This window comes from Callionymus lyra, chromosome 18 (genome assembly GCF_982586985.1).
Source record: "Callionymus lyra chromosome 18, fCalLyr1.hap1.1, whole genome shotgun sequence".
In the NCBI taxonomy this organism is placed as follows: domain Eukaryota; kingdom Metazoa; phylum Chordata; class Actinopteri; order Syngnathiformes; family Callionymidae; genus Callionymus; species Callionymus lyra.
The window spans coordinates 12,465,687-12,478,527 of NC_141835.1; the positions used below are offsets into that span (position 1 = coordinate 12,465,687).

A 12,841-nucleotide genomic window follows, 5' to 3' on the forward strand; every position below is an offset into this window, starting at 1 on the left:
TTTAGAGAAGGATTTGTTTGGAATCAAAGGATGTAAAAAAGAAGTAGAGGATGAAAACATGACAAAGAAGGAAAGAAGCACTGATCAAAGGATGAGATACTAAAAGATTAAGGTAAAGTAAAATAGAAGGATTGAAAGAGGAGGAAGATGCTGGAGAGAGTTATACATGAGAAGAAGAATAAAAGTATAAACATAGTTAAAGATGAAAAGATTAGAGAATAGAATGAAAGGGTGAAAACATGGGAAGAGCAAAAAAAGTTAAACATGGTAAAACAAATGGATTTAAAAAGACTGAATGAAAGATAAAATAAAAGATGGATGCAAGGATGAAAACATGGTGAGATCTTCGGACTAAAAGACGTTAAAGAAAGGATAAAGAAGGAGTGATAGGTAGAATTTTGCTGAAAAAAAAAGTACAAGCATGTAGGAAGTCTAAAAAGTATTACTTATACTGAGAAGAGATTGAACAGATGGATGTGTCGAAAGAGAGGGATGAAATATAAAATGAAAGGGCTACAAGATGAAAGGATGAGACTTAAAAAAAAAAAGACTCCAAGGCTGGATGAAGATTTAATAAACATTCGTCATCACTTCATCCATGGGAATAAAAGTCCTCTCCGTGTCCTCTGGGGGGCGCCATACACGCCATTCTAAAGAAGCAGTGTTTGTGTTCGACGGATTTTAAAAAGATCCACAAACGTTTAAACAAGACGTTCTTGCTGTGGTGGAGCGAGAGGTCGGTTCTGTAAGTGACGTTTAGAGTCGGACCTCTTATCTCGTGCAGGTGGATCATTTATCAAGAGTTCGGCCAGAGTTCATGGTGGTCCAGTTACGGGCTCCTGGCTCTCACTCAGATCAGAGGGGCTTTTGTGACCCGGAATCTGACGGGAAGGCCAAGAATCCGACTCTCCTCCCAGACTGGATCCTTCAGTCCTCGACGAGGCCCAGCGAGTCGGGATGTGGAATTCATACCAAAGATTACATAACAAAGCTGACGGTGAAGCAGTCATGTGACCCAGGAGCTACACTTTTTCTTTAAATCACACATTTGTCCAGATTTACTTTCTAATCTCGAGTTTGAGTCTCGAGCAGTCATTATAAATGTGAAACCTTTGTTAACCCGGTTTTTAACTTGATTTTAATGACAGTGATTGTGTTTCAAGTCTTTCCTACATGTCAGCGAGTAGTTACATGAACCATACGGCGGTTGAAACCCATTAAAACCATTAAAAAATAATTAAAAAATAAAACAGTTCCCATTTCCTTCACGAGTAAGTGAACGGTGATGGCGCCACCTAGTGGCGAAACGAGCAATTGGCGAGAACAGCTGAATAAAATAATAGAGATAATAACCCACTTCTAACGCGCATGGATGTTCAATTTGATAATAACCTGAGGTGATAACGTGTGTCACGAGCAGAGAGGTCGGTGTTCAAGTGTGAGACAGACCAGGTCTACCATCGAACTTGTCTTTGTCGATGCCCTTGTGTTCGGGAACATGTCTGAAGGTGCAGGCCTCGCGTGTGCAGCCCACCGTCCTCCAGAAGAAACACTCACTCTTGTACCTGACAAAGGAAAGTGAATTTATAAAAAAAAAGAAAAAAGTATTTCAGAATAGTTCCCCTAAAACAAAACTGATGAAAACAATAGTACTTTTTATTTTAACTACTACAAGTCAAGGCTTTGGCTCAGCTCTTCTTTTTTTTCTTCTCTCGTCAAAATCACAAGAAAAGCAGTTTAAAGTTAATCTAATCTAGTTAATCTCCTCACCCTGGGACGGTGAGGTTAAAGTCAGCGAAGATTCTGGTTCTTTTGTCACAGTGTTGCACAGACAGAGCAGATCCTTCCAGAACTGTTCCCTGTGGACGATAAAACTTTACTTTAACTTTGAACTCAAATCAAACCACATGAGGTTTTAGTTTCACCCAAATGTTGCCATTTTTAAAGACAATTATAAATGTTTTTAAACATTTTTTTTCACTAATCGTTTGTGAAAAATATATTAAGAGATATTTTCCAAAAAATACAACTTTTCGGCTCGATTTTTTTATCAATGGAAATATTTAAAATGGTATTAAATTAAACTCTTTTTTAAAAATAAATCAAATCAAACCCTGTCTTAATTGTGTAATATAGATAATACAGGACGAGATATACGTTATGTATTTTATGGATATCTGTAGGTTTTTTCTTGCGACAAACTGAAGAATAATTAAAGAGGTTAGAAAAAAAAAAACATTTTTACTTCTTGTTTGAATTTTTTCTTTTGTGATCAATCAAGTTATATGCGTTTTAAAAATCCATAGAACAGAGAGTACACACATGTAGTTGAACGGCTTTGTCACAGTCTTCCTTCTGCTTGTAGATGACAAAAGCACTCTGGCTGTCGAGCAACATCTTGATGCTGAAGACTGACCCGACTCTTGTGGGGGCGAAAAAAACAGACTTTTAATCTTTTTTTTAAATAAATTCAAACTGTCAAGACAAACGTACCCGTTGAACAGCTGGTAAAGTGCAGCGTAAGTCACTGAAGAAGCGATCGATGCGACGAGAACGGAGGGAAGATCCCTGAACACAAACAGAGGTTTTTCAAAAAAGAATAGTGACAGACAAAGAAAATAACGCGATCATCAGAACCTACGCTTTCACAGCATTCTTTGGTCTCAGAGGCACATTTTTAACTTGTACTTTCGCCAGAGTTTCCTTTTGATCGTCAGGCTCTTTGAGTTGTGCTGCTTTTGGACGATGAGGCTGATGAACGATCCAGTCGTCGTCTTCCTCCTCGGACTGATCTACGATCCAAGTGAACGTTTAAACTAAAACCCAAAGTCAAAATTAAGAAAAACGTAAATCTTTTTTTTTAAATACATTCAAACTGTCAAGACAAACGTACCCGTTGAACAGCTGGTAAAGTGCAGCGTAAGTCACTGAAGAAGCGATCGATGCGACGAGAACGGAGGGAAGATCCCTGAACACAAACTTTTTAAAATAAATAGTGACAAAGAAAATAACGCGATGACAACTTTACTGTAATCAATCATCTAGATTTAACACACATTTCAAATAGTCACTTGATTAACTGATAATCTTTCATATTTAATTCATATTAAATAATCCTATTCTTGCATTGCATTCACTGACTGCTGCAACACAAGGCTGAGGTCACAAAGCCTTGCACACACAGAAAGATTAAACAATCCCAGATTCCAGGAAGTCTGGACACCTGTTTGAGAACTCGTACTGAAAGACACAACAGTCCAGTAAGTTGCTGGGAACAAACTCTCTCTCTAGAAGTCAACAACTTTTGGTAAGTTTCCACTACGATCAGGTGTGACCGGCAATCTTAGAATCAAGTGTTTACAGTTACTGACCAATCCTACGTTCACATTTGACTAGAGGCGTTAACCTGAATATTCTACTATAAAGATCCACCATTTTGTGTGATCTTTGCGTTGTGGCATTCGAAGACGTCTGCGATAGATCTCTCTGCTTGCTAGCGCCCGTGTTCACGTAAGTTTGTCTCTGACTTTTGCATAATTCACTAAACAAGCATTTTTCTTAAACTCATCCATGTGTCTGTCCTTCATTCCACCACCACGTACGAGGCTGGGGAGGGTCGGTTCATCGGAACACAAAATCCCCACAGAACCTACGGTTTCACAGCATTCTTTGGTCTCAGAGGCACATTTTTAACTTGTACTTTCGCCAGAGTTTCCTTGAGATCGTCAGGATCTTTGAGTTGCGCTGCTTTTGGACGATGAGGCTGATAAACGATCCAGTTGTCGTCTTCCTCCTCGGACTGATCTACGATCCGAGTGAACGTTTGAACTAAAACCCAAAGTCGAGATGAAGAAAAACGTAACGTACAAACCTTCTGGAAGATTCCCGCAGAACAGAGACTGAAGAGCTTCCTCCAGTGTTGGGTGAGACCTCAAGGCTTCGCTGCTCTGCTCCTGAGTGAAGCCCATCTCCTAAAAAGATCAGATCACACCTCAGATGTCAAGTTCCTTGAAATGATCATCATGACAGTGTTTCCCACCATGAGATGAAGCGTTTGCGCTCGCTCGAGCTCTTTTCTTGCGTCTGCACTTGAACTGTCCAGATATAAAAGCTCCTGAAAGACCAGCGTGGCATCATAGTATCTCTGCGGGAGACAGAAGAGAATCTTTATGAGTCTTTGTTGCTTTTTACCAGTTGATGAACTTTATAGAGAAAATGTTTTAGTAAGAAAAATATCAATACAAGCGTCTATGCCAAGGGGTGGGCAATTAAAATTCTTCAAGGGCCACATTCAATTCTGTGAATGTCGTCAGGGGCCGTCAAGCAAAAAGAAAGACGAAAAAGTCCCTAAAAAAAAATGACATGCCTCATTAGGCCGTGACATTTATTAAGATAAATAAGCTGCAATTTTATGTTTAGTGTTATGTGAAAATGTAAATTAATAATAAATACAAAATACATTTGTTATTGCATTAGAACCATTTATACAGGATCATACTTTGACATTACGAGGGCCGCATAAATAAAGTCTGATCTATGCTGAGAGAAAATCCTTTTTGACTGCGGATGATCCACTTATCCACAGCTCTTTTTTATGTTTTAAAAAAAAGGCCAAATTATTCAAGGTCAACTAATGTCAGACTCCAACTCTCCTGACTGGCATGTTTCAAATGTTGAATCTTCTTCTCCAAGATGCAGTAAGTTCCTCATCATGTCCATGTTTTCAACTTGAATTAAGTTGCTCTGAAATCTGGGCGAACGAGAGGTTACGAGAGTCCATTATGACGTAATAACGTCTTCACTCCCCCTCCTGCTGCTGTAACCACACCTAGCTTTGTTTATACAACGAGCCCCCGTGGAAACTTTTTTTTTCCATTTCATTCAATATAAATGAGACTTAGTTTCTCGGAATGACGGTAAAGCAACAGCACAAGAATCCCAACCAGAGCAACAATTTACCATCACTCACCTCTGCTTCGGTTTCAAGGCTCTTCTCCACCAGATTCTCCACCATTTTGCTTGATTTGTCCGACTTCGTTTCCTCTTTCGTTGCTGCTTCTGCGGGCGTGTTGCTCCTCTTTTGCTCACGCTTCAGTTCGGGCTTCACTCTCTGGGAAATCCAAGAAACTCGGTTGAGAAAATGGACACGAATTAAAAGTGATCCGACAACTAAAGTCACCTCTTTTCGCCGCGTCGTGTTGGTCCGGCAAACTTCTTCTCCATCATTTTCTTTGTCTTTGTCCTCGCCTTCGTCGTGACTACCACCTGAAGAATATTCCGTGGAGTTGTCGGACGTGATGGAATTTCCACCTCCAGATGTTGCCACCAGCAGAGTCCAGATTCTCCAGGATGGCCTTGGATTCTTTTCCACCTCTTTCAAAATCCTCCTGGCCCGCACAGGTGTCAGCTCTGACTTCCCTCCATGAGATGTTGCACAGTGTGGAACCTCTTGCATGTTTTAAATCATCATTTAAGAGATATTTTCTCTCAGGATGTGAAGGTTTGACTCGTCAGAAGAAGGAAACACACCAGTCTGTCCATCAACCATGTTTATTAAGAAGATTTAGTGAAGTTGCATGAAGACATTCTTGTCACCATCAGTTATAAGATGATTAAATCCACACGTGAATCACAAACAAACAACAAAGTTCTCAGACCTTCATCAAAACATTGAGGCTTCATGTGATGATGTCACTCCTGGAGACACACACTCACACTGTTGTCTACTTCAGCTTCACAAACTCACACGAGGACTGAACATAGACTCCAGCATGTAGAGGCTGAGTGAACCTGGTCTGGAGCATGTGGAGGAGAGTCATGATCTCAGAGACGCTGTAGAAGCACAGAAGACCTGCAGAGTGATCAAGGAACACCCCGACTGTGGAGGGTGTTATATTAGAGACTGTAGTGTTTAATTTGTTGTGTCCGAATGAACATCCAGAGTTACAATTTAAACACCAAGATTCATCATTTTTTCCAAAAAAACTTTCATTTCCTGATCTGCTGATGTTTTTGTATGAAACTGCTACTAGAGCATATCCTTTTGTTATCTCCACCTCCCAGTAACAACGTCCAGTCAGAGACTCTGCACTCAAGACCTGCCACTTATCAATGAATCGGTCTGGATGATCAGGACGAGGCTGATCTTCTCCCATGTTTATCACTTTCCTGTTTCCTTCAGACAACATCAACCGTGAGTGTGCAGTGTTTGGATCCAGAGTGATGTCCTGTGAGTATGTGAGGAACCAGTCTCTGGTCCTGCTCTCTGGATCAAACATCAGAAGAATGTTGGACCACGTGTCTCTCAGAAGGTCCTGGACTTGGTCTCTGCAGGCTGACACGACTGCTGTTACTTCCTCAAAGCGGCGTCGAGATTGCTCAAGGGTCGTGGTGTCTTCACTGACCTCTGAGAGTGAGGTTGTGTCTTCACTGACCTCTGAGAGTGAGGTTGTGTCTTCACTGACCTCTGAGAGTGAGGTCAAGTTCTGCAGGAAGACGGTGTGACTCTCGGTGAGTGACAGCTGCTGCAGCTCAGCATCTTTCTTCTTCAGCTCAGAGATCTCCTGCTCGAGCTGCTCCTGAAGTCCTCGGACTCGAGCGTCTTTAGTCTCCTTCTGAGATCTGATCTGCTGCTCCACATCAGACATTCTTCTCTGGAGGATCTGGATCATCTGGTCGAGGGTCTCCTGAGTGGTCTTCACTGCTTCATCAGCAGAAACTTCAAAGTTCTTTCTCTCCTGCTGGAGCAGCTTCACTTCCTTCTCTCTCTTCTGGATTCTCTGCTGGATCCTTCCTCGACTCTGATCCACATCCTTCTCTCGCTCCCTCCTCTCTGCTGTGGTCGAGACGATGTCATGATCTTTGTGTTGGTCCACACAGAGAGAACAGATGAGCTGCTGATCAGAATGACAGAACATCTTCTTCTCCTCCTGGTGTTCAGAGCAGATCATCACCTGGAGCTGCTTGGACGGCTGGACCAGCTTGTGTCTCCTGTAGGCCGGAGCTTCTAGATGAGGCTGAAGATGTTCCTCACAGTAGGAGACCAGACACACCAGACAGGACTTCATAGCTTTCATCTTCCTCCCAGTGCAGACGTCACAGGCCACATCTTCAGGTCCAGCAGAGCAGACGTCCTTGGCTGCTCTAGTCTTCTTCAGCTCCTCCACTAACTCTGTTAACACAGTGTTCTTCTGCAGGAGAGGTCTCTCTCCGAAGCTCTGTCTGCACTGAGGACACTCGTAGATGTTCTTGTCCTGCCAGTGACCTTCAACACAGACCTTACAGTAGTTGTGTCCACAGGGAAGAGTGACTGGATCCTTCAGTAGATCCAGACAGATGGAACAAGACAACAGGTCAACTCTAGTCGTCTCCATGTCTGCGACTGAAACACTCCCTTCACAGTTCAACACTTTTATACTCTCATGACGCTGCCACAATGTGATCCAACCTGCTGACTCACATATTATCAAACTTCCTTGAAACCACGTGTTTCTTATTATTATTATATATAATTATATAATTATATTATTACTTATTATTCTTGACAATGACCTGGACACACCTCGATTCTTGCTCACGCACACAAACTCACAAATCTCTCTTTAAATATCATGTGCATGATTCAAATATAATTGAGAACTGGACAAACCAGCCATGTTACAGCAAACACTCTTGGTCAACTTAGACACATCATTAGTGTTGTATCCTGTGTTCATAGGGTGTTTCGGGTCTCGCAACAGACACCCTCGCCTAGGCGACCCAGCCAGGGTTGATCAGAACCCCGGCTTGTGTCTAAGTAGCTTGTTTAGCCCACGGATCTCCCCGCTTGATCCACAGCCACCTTTACGCTTTTTCTGCTGCGTCGGTGATATCTCTGGTGGCTTTCCTTATGTGCAGTCCCTTCACTCCCAACATTTTGAGTGCCCTGATGAGAGACTGGCCAATGAACCCTCTGCAGCCGACCTCGATTGGGTTGCATCGTGTCCTCCATCCCCTGTGTCGGCATTCGCCTGCCAACTCCTCATACTTGGCCCTCTTCCTCTCGAAGGCCTCCTCCATCCGGTCTTCCAAGTGGTCAGCTCCAGCAGGACCACTTGTTTGGTTGTTTCAGACACCAGGACTATTTCTGGCCCGAGTTTGGTCGCCGCGATGTTATCAGGGAACTTGAGCCGTCTTCCTAGGTCCACCTTCAGCTGCCAGTCCCGAGCTGTTGCCAGCAGCCCCCCTGCTTGAGTCCTGTGCTGCTGTGGCTTCTCCCCAGCTCTTATAAAAGGCGATGGACTGCCTTGTTGGTTGTTGATTTTTGCTGGTGGAGATGCCTGTGCTGATGACCTCTGCAATGACCCGCAGCACCTGGTGATGGCGCCAACGGTAACGCCCATCTCCAAGTGCATGTGGGCAGCAGCTTAGGATGTGCTCCAACGATCCAGCTTTCTGGCAGAGAGAGCACAGTGGGGCCTCGGCTAAGCCCCAGCGGAAGAGGTTGGATGGGCTTGGGAGTACATCATACACCGACTGAATAAGGAACTTATCCGATGTGGCTCAGATCTCCAAAGCTCTGACCATGAGATCCTCCCGTCAGCTGCCTCTTCCCATCGTGTCCATGCGCCCTGCTGCCGCATCCCTACTATCCTACTGCAGCGGGCTTCCTCCACCCCTGCTCGGACCTCCTCCTGGATCAGCTGTCGCCTCTCCTTTCCCTGGGACTTGTTGTAGCGAGGTCTTAGGTTACTTCCAAGACCTGCCCGTCCAGATGCTACTGTTCCCACCAGCTCACTGTGTCGCAACCGTGCCTCAGCCTTGTTGACAGCCTCCTAAGCCTTCCACTTCCTGCCCGTCCTCACTTCTATGCCTGCCGAGGAGACCTTGTTGTCGTTGGAGTCCCTGTACAGCAGCACTTCTCTAGCTCGGGTAACCATAAACTCCTCCGTCAGACTACTGAAGGGCAGTTTCAGTTTGTTGTTTTTCCCGTACAGGGCAATGCTGCTGAGGCTTCGTGGTAGGCCCAACCACTTCCTGAGGAAACAGCTGACGTTCCTCTCGAAGCACTCGACGGTGGTCATTGGCATATCATACACCAGCAGTGGCCAGAGAAGTCGTGGCAAGATGCCGTGCTGGTAGATCCAGGCTTTAAACTTGCCTGGAAGCCCCGACTTATCCACCCCTGTGAGCCAGGTTCCCAACTCCTCTGTTGTTGATCGGAGTGCTGCGGTGTCTTTTAAGGTGCAGTCGTAGATCTTGCCCAGACTCTTTACTGGCTTCTCTCTCACAGTTGACACCTCCTATCGTGAAGGGCCATAATATGGTTCAGAAGAATTGAGTTGTGAAAGAAAGAATTTAAACATGAGTAAAAAAGACAAATGGAAGATGAAGGACACATAAGAAGAGACGACAAGACTTTAGAGAAGGATTTGTTTGGAATCAAAGGATGTAAAGAAGAAGTAGAGGATGAAAACATGTCACCAGGAAAAGAAGGAAAGAAGCACTGATCAAAGGATGAAATACTAAAAGATGAAGGTAAAGTAAAATAGAAGGATTGAAAGAAGAGGAAGATGTTGGAGAGAGTTATTCATGAGAAGAAGAATAAAATAATAAACATAATTAAAGATGAAAAGATTAGAGAATAGAATGAAAGGATGAAAACATGGGAAGAGCAAAAAAAGTTAAACATGGTAAAACAAAGGGATTAAAAAAGACTGAATGAAAGATAAAATAATAGAAGGATGTAAGGATGTCATCATTTCGTTATCACTTCATTCATGGGAATAAAAATCCTCTCCGTGGCCTCTGGGGGGCGCCAGACACGCCATTCTAAAGAAGCAGTGTTTGTGTTCGACGGACTTTAAAAAGATCCACAAACGTTTAAACGAGACGTTCTTGCTGTGGTGGAGCGAGAGGTCGGTTCTGTGTGTGACGTTTAGAGTCGGACCTCTTATCTCGTGCAGGTGGATCATTTATCAAGAGTTCGGCCAGAGTTCATGGGGGTCCAGTTACGGGCTCCTGGCTCTCACTCAGATCAGAGGGGCTTTTGTGACCCGAAATCTGACGGGAAGGCCAAGAATCCGACTCTCCTCCCAGACTGGATCCTTCAGTCCTCGACGAGGCCCAGCGAGTCGGGATGTGGAATTCATACCAAAGATTACATAACAAAGTTCTGACCCAGCAGCTACACTTTTTCTTTTTTTTTTAAATCAGAAAAGTTTACTTTCTAATCCCGGGTTTGAGTCTCAAGCAGTCATTATAAATGTGAAACCTGTGATTGTGTTTCAAGTCTTTCTCTACATGTCAGCGAGTAGTAATATGAACCATAAACCATATAAAAAATAATAAAATAATAAAACAGTTCCCTTTTCCTTCACGAGTAAGTGAACGGTGATGGCGCCACCTAGTGGCGAAAGGAGCAATTGGCAACGCGAGAACAGCTAAATAAAATAATATAGAGATAATCCTAAAAAGATCAGATCACACCTCACATGTCAAGTTCCTTGAAATGATCATCATGACAGTGTTTCCCACCATGAGATGAAGCGTTTGCGCTCGCTCGAGCTCTTTTCTTGCGTCTGCACTTGAACTGTCCAGATTTTAAAAGCTCCTGAAAGACCAGCGTGGCATCATAGTATCTCTGCGGGAGACAGAAGTGAATCTTTATGAGTCTTTGTTGCTTTTTACCAGTTGATGAACTTTATAGAGAAAATGTTTTGGTGAAAAAAATATCCATACAAGCGTCTATGCCAAGGGTTGGGCAATTAAAATTCTTCAAGGGCCACATTCAATTCTGTGAATGTTGTTAGGGGCCGTCAAGCAAAAAGAAAGACGAAAAAATCCCTAAGAAATATGACATGTGTCATTAGGCCGTGACATTTATTAAGATAAATAAGCTGCAATTTTATGTTTAGTGTAAATAATAAATAATAAATACAAAATACATTTGTTAATGCATAAGAACCATTTATACATGATGTTACTTTGACGTTACGAGGGACGACTAAATAATGTTTGATCTATGCTGAGAAAATCCTTTTTTTGACGGTAGATAATACATTTACCCACAGCTATTTTTTAAACTTAAAAAAAAAAGTCTAAATTATTCAAGGTCAACTAATGTCAGACTCCAATTCTTCTCCAAGATGCAGTAAGTCCCTCATCATGTCCATATTTTCAACTTGAATTAAATTGCTCTGAAATCTGGGCAACGAGAGGTTACGAGAGTCCATTATGACATAATAATGGCTTCACTCCTCCTCCTGCTGCTGTAATCACACCCCGCTTTGTTTATACAACAAGTCCCCTTGGGGTGGAGACTTATTGGATTGATGACGTGCGGTGACAAACCTCCACGTTTGACCAATCACAGAAGAGTGGGTGTGGTTATGCTCAACAAGATTAAATCTCCAGAAAAAAACAAGTGTTTTCCGTGGGCGGGGCTTAAGATCATTTTCTATCATTTCAACGAAAAGAGTTTTGTACAAACAGACACTGAGCTGTTAAAGCAATTCCACATGAATATTGAACATAAAAACTTTTTTTCTCCCATTTCATTCAATATAAATGAGACTTAGTTTCTCGGAATGACGGTAAAGCAACAGCACAAGAATCCAAACCAGAGCAACAAGTTACCATCACTCACCTCTGCTTCGGTTTCAAGGCTCTTCTCCACCAGATTCTCCACCATTTTGCTTGATTTGTCCGACTTCGTTTCCTCTTTCGTTGCTGCTTCTGCGGGCGTGTTGCTCCTCTTTTGCTCACGCTTCAGTTCGGGCTTCACTCTCTGGGAAATCCAAGAAACTCGGTTGAGAAAAGGGACACAAACTAAAAGTGATCCGACAACTAAAGTCACCTCTTTTCGCCGCGTCGTTGTGGTCCGGCAAACTTCTTCTCCATCATTTTCTTTGTCTTTGTCCTCGCCGTTGTCGTGGTTACGACCCGAAGAAGATTCCGCGGAGTCGTCGGACGTGATAGAATTTCCATCGTCTTCAATTTTCTGTGTCAGTGTCTTTGAACGCGAGTGTACGTTTGTATTTGAGCGCATGTGTGTCCGTCAGTGTATTTGTGTGTCTGTGTGCATGAGTATGTTTGTATGTGAGTGCATGTGTGTGTCCGTCAGTGTATGTGTGTCTGTGTGCATGAGTGTATGTTTGTATGTGAGTGCATGTGTGTGTCCGTCAGTGTATTTGTGTGTCTGTGTACATGAGTATGTTTGTATTTGAGTGAATGTGTGTCTTTCAATGTAATTGTTTGTCTGTATGTCAGGATGCGGAAGGAAACCCAGGCGCAGAAAGTGTCTGATTGTCAAACTTGACAGATTTATTTGGAGCAGGCAGAGGGATCGTCACAGGTAGTTCAGGAGTAAACAGCAAACGGGTACGATATCCAGAAAAACAGGTCAAGGGCACAGGCAGGCAGAGAAACGAGAAAACATACCAGGGTCAAAAACGGGAAGGCAAAACAATCTCGAATTGGAAGTCTGAAACGTGAAACACGAACTAGACGAACACGGGACAACAAGTGTGGCGAACCGACAAAGACTGAGAGAGTGAGAAGAATATGAAGGCTGCCAGCAATCACTGGCAGCTGCAGAACGGGAGAAAGCAAGACAGGTGGAGACAATAACAATCAGCAGGGGGAGGGACCGGAAAGGAAACTCACAGACACAGAAGGGAGCAGGTTTCAAAATAAAAACAGGAAACACCAAGAAAGACACACGAGACATAACCCCTGAGTTATCTATCATAACCTCAGGTTCTACGAATTGGTGCGAAGCCCTCTGACGGCTTCGCTATTGGTTTACCCCGAGGCACCGCCTCGTCTCTGAGAAAGCTTAATGAACTCGCCACCCAGCAGG

General features: G+C 43.3%; 1 protein-coding gene and 1 pseudogene across 1 annotated transcript; both read right to left on the reverse strand.

The window, feature by feature from the left end:
* Positions 1 to 5,668: 5,668 nt before the first annotated feature.
* LOC148060514 (tripartite motif-containing protein 16-like) lies at positions 5,669 to 7,408 on the reverse strand. The gene has a single exon (XM_087780086.1). It carries the CDS (start codon positions 7,371 to 7,373, stop codon positions 5,724 to 5,726), a length of 1,650 nt encoding a protein of 549 aa, XP_087636212.1. The 5' UTR covers positions 7,374 to 7,408; the 3' UTR covers positions 5,669 to 5,723.
* A 303-nt stretch (positions 7,409 to 7,711) lies between these two features.
* LOC148060515 (uncharacterized) lies at positions 7,712 to 10,130 on the reverse strand (annotated as a pseudogene).
* Between the last annotated feature and the right edge of the window lie 2,711 nt (positions 10,131 to 12,841).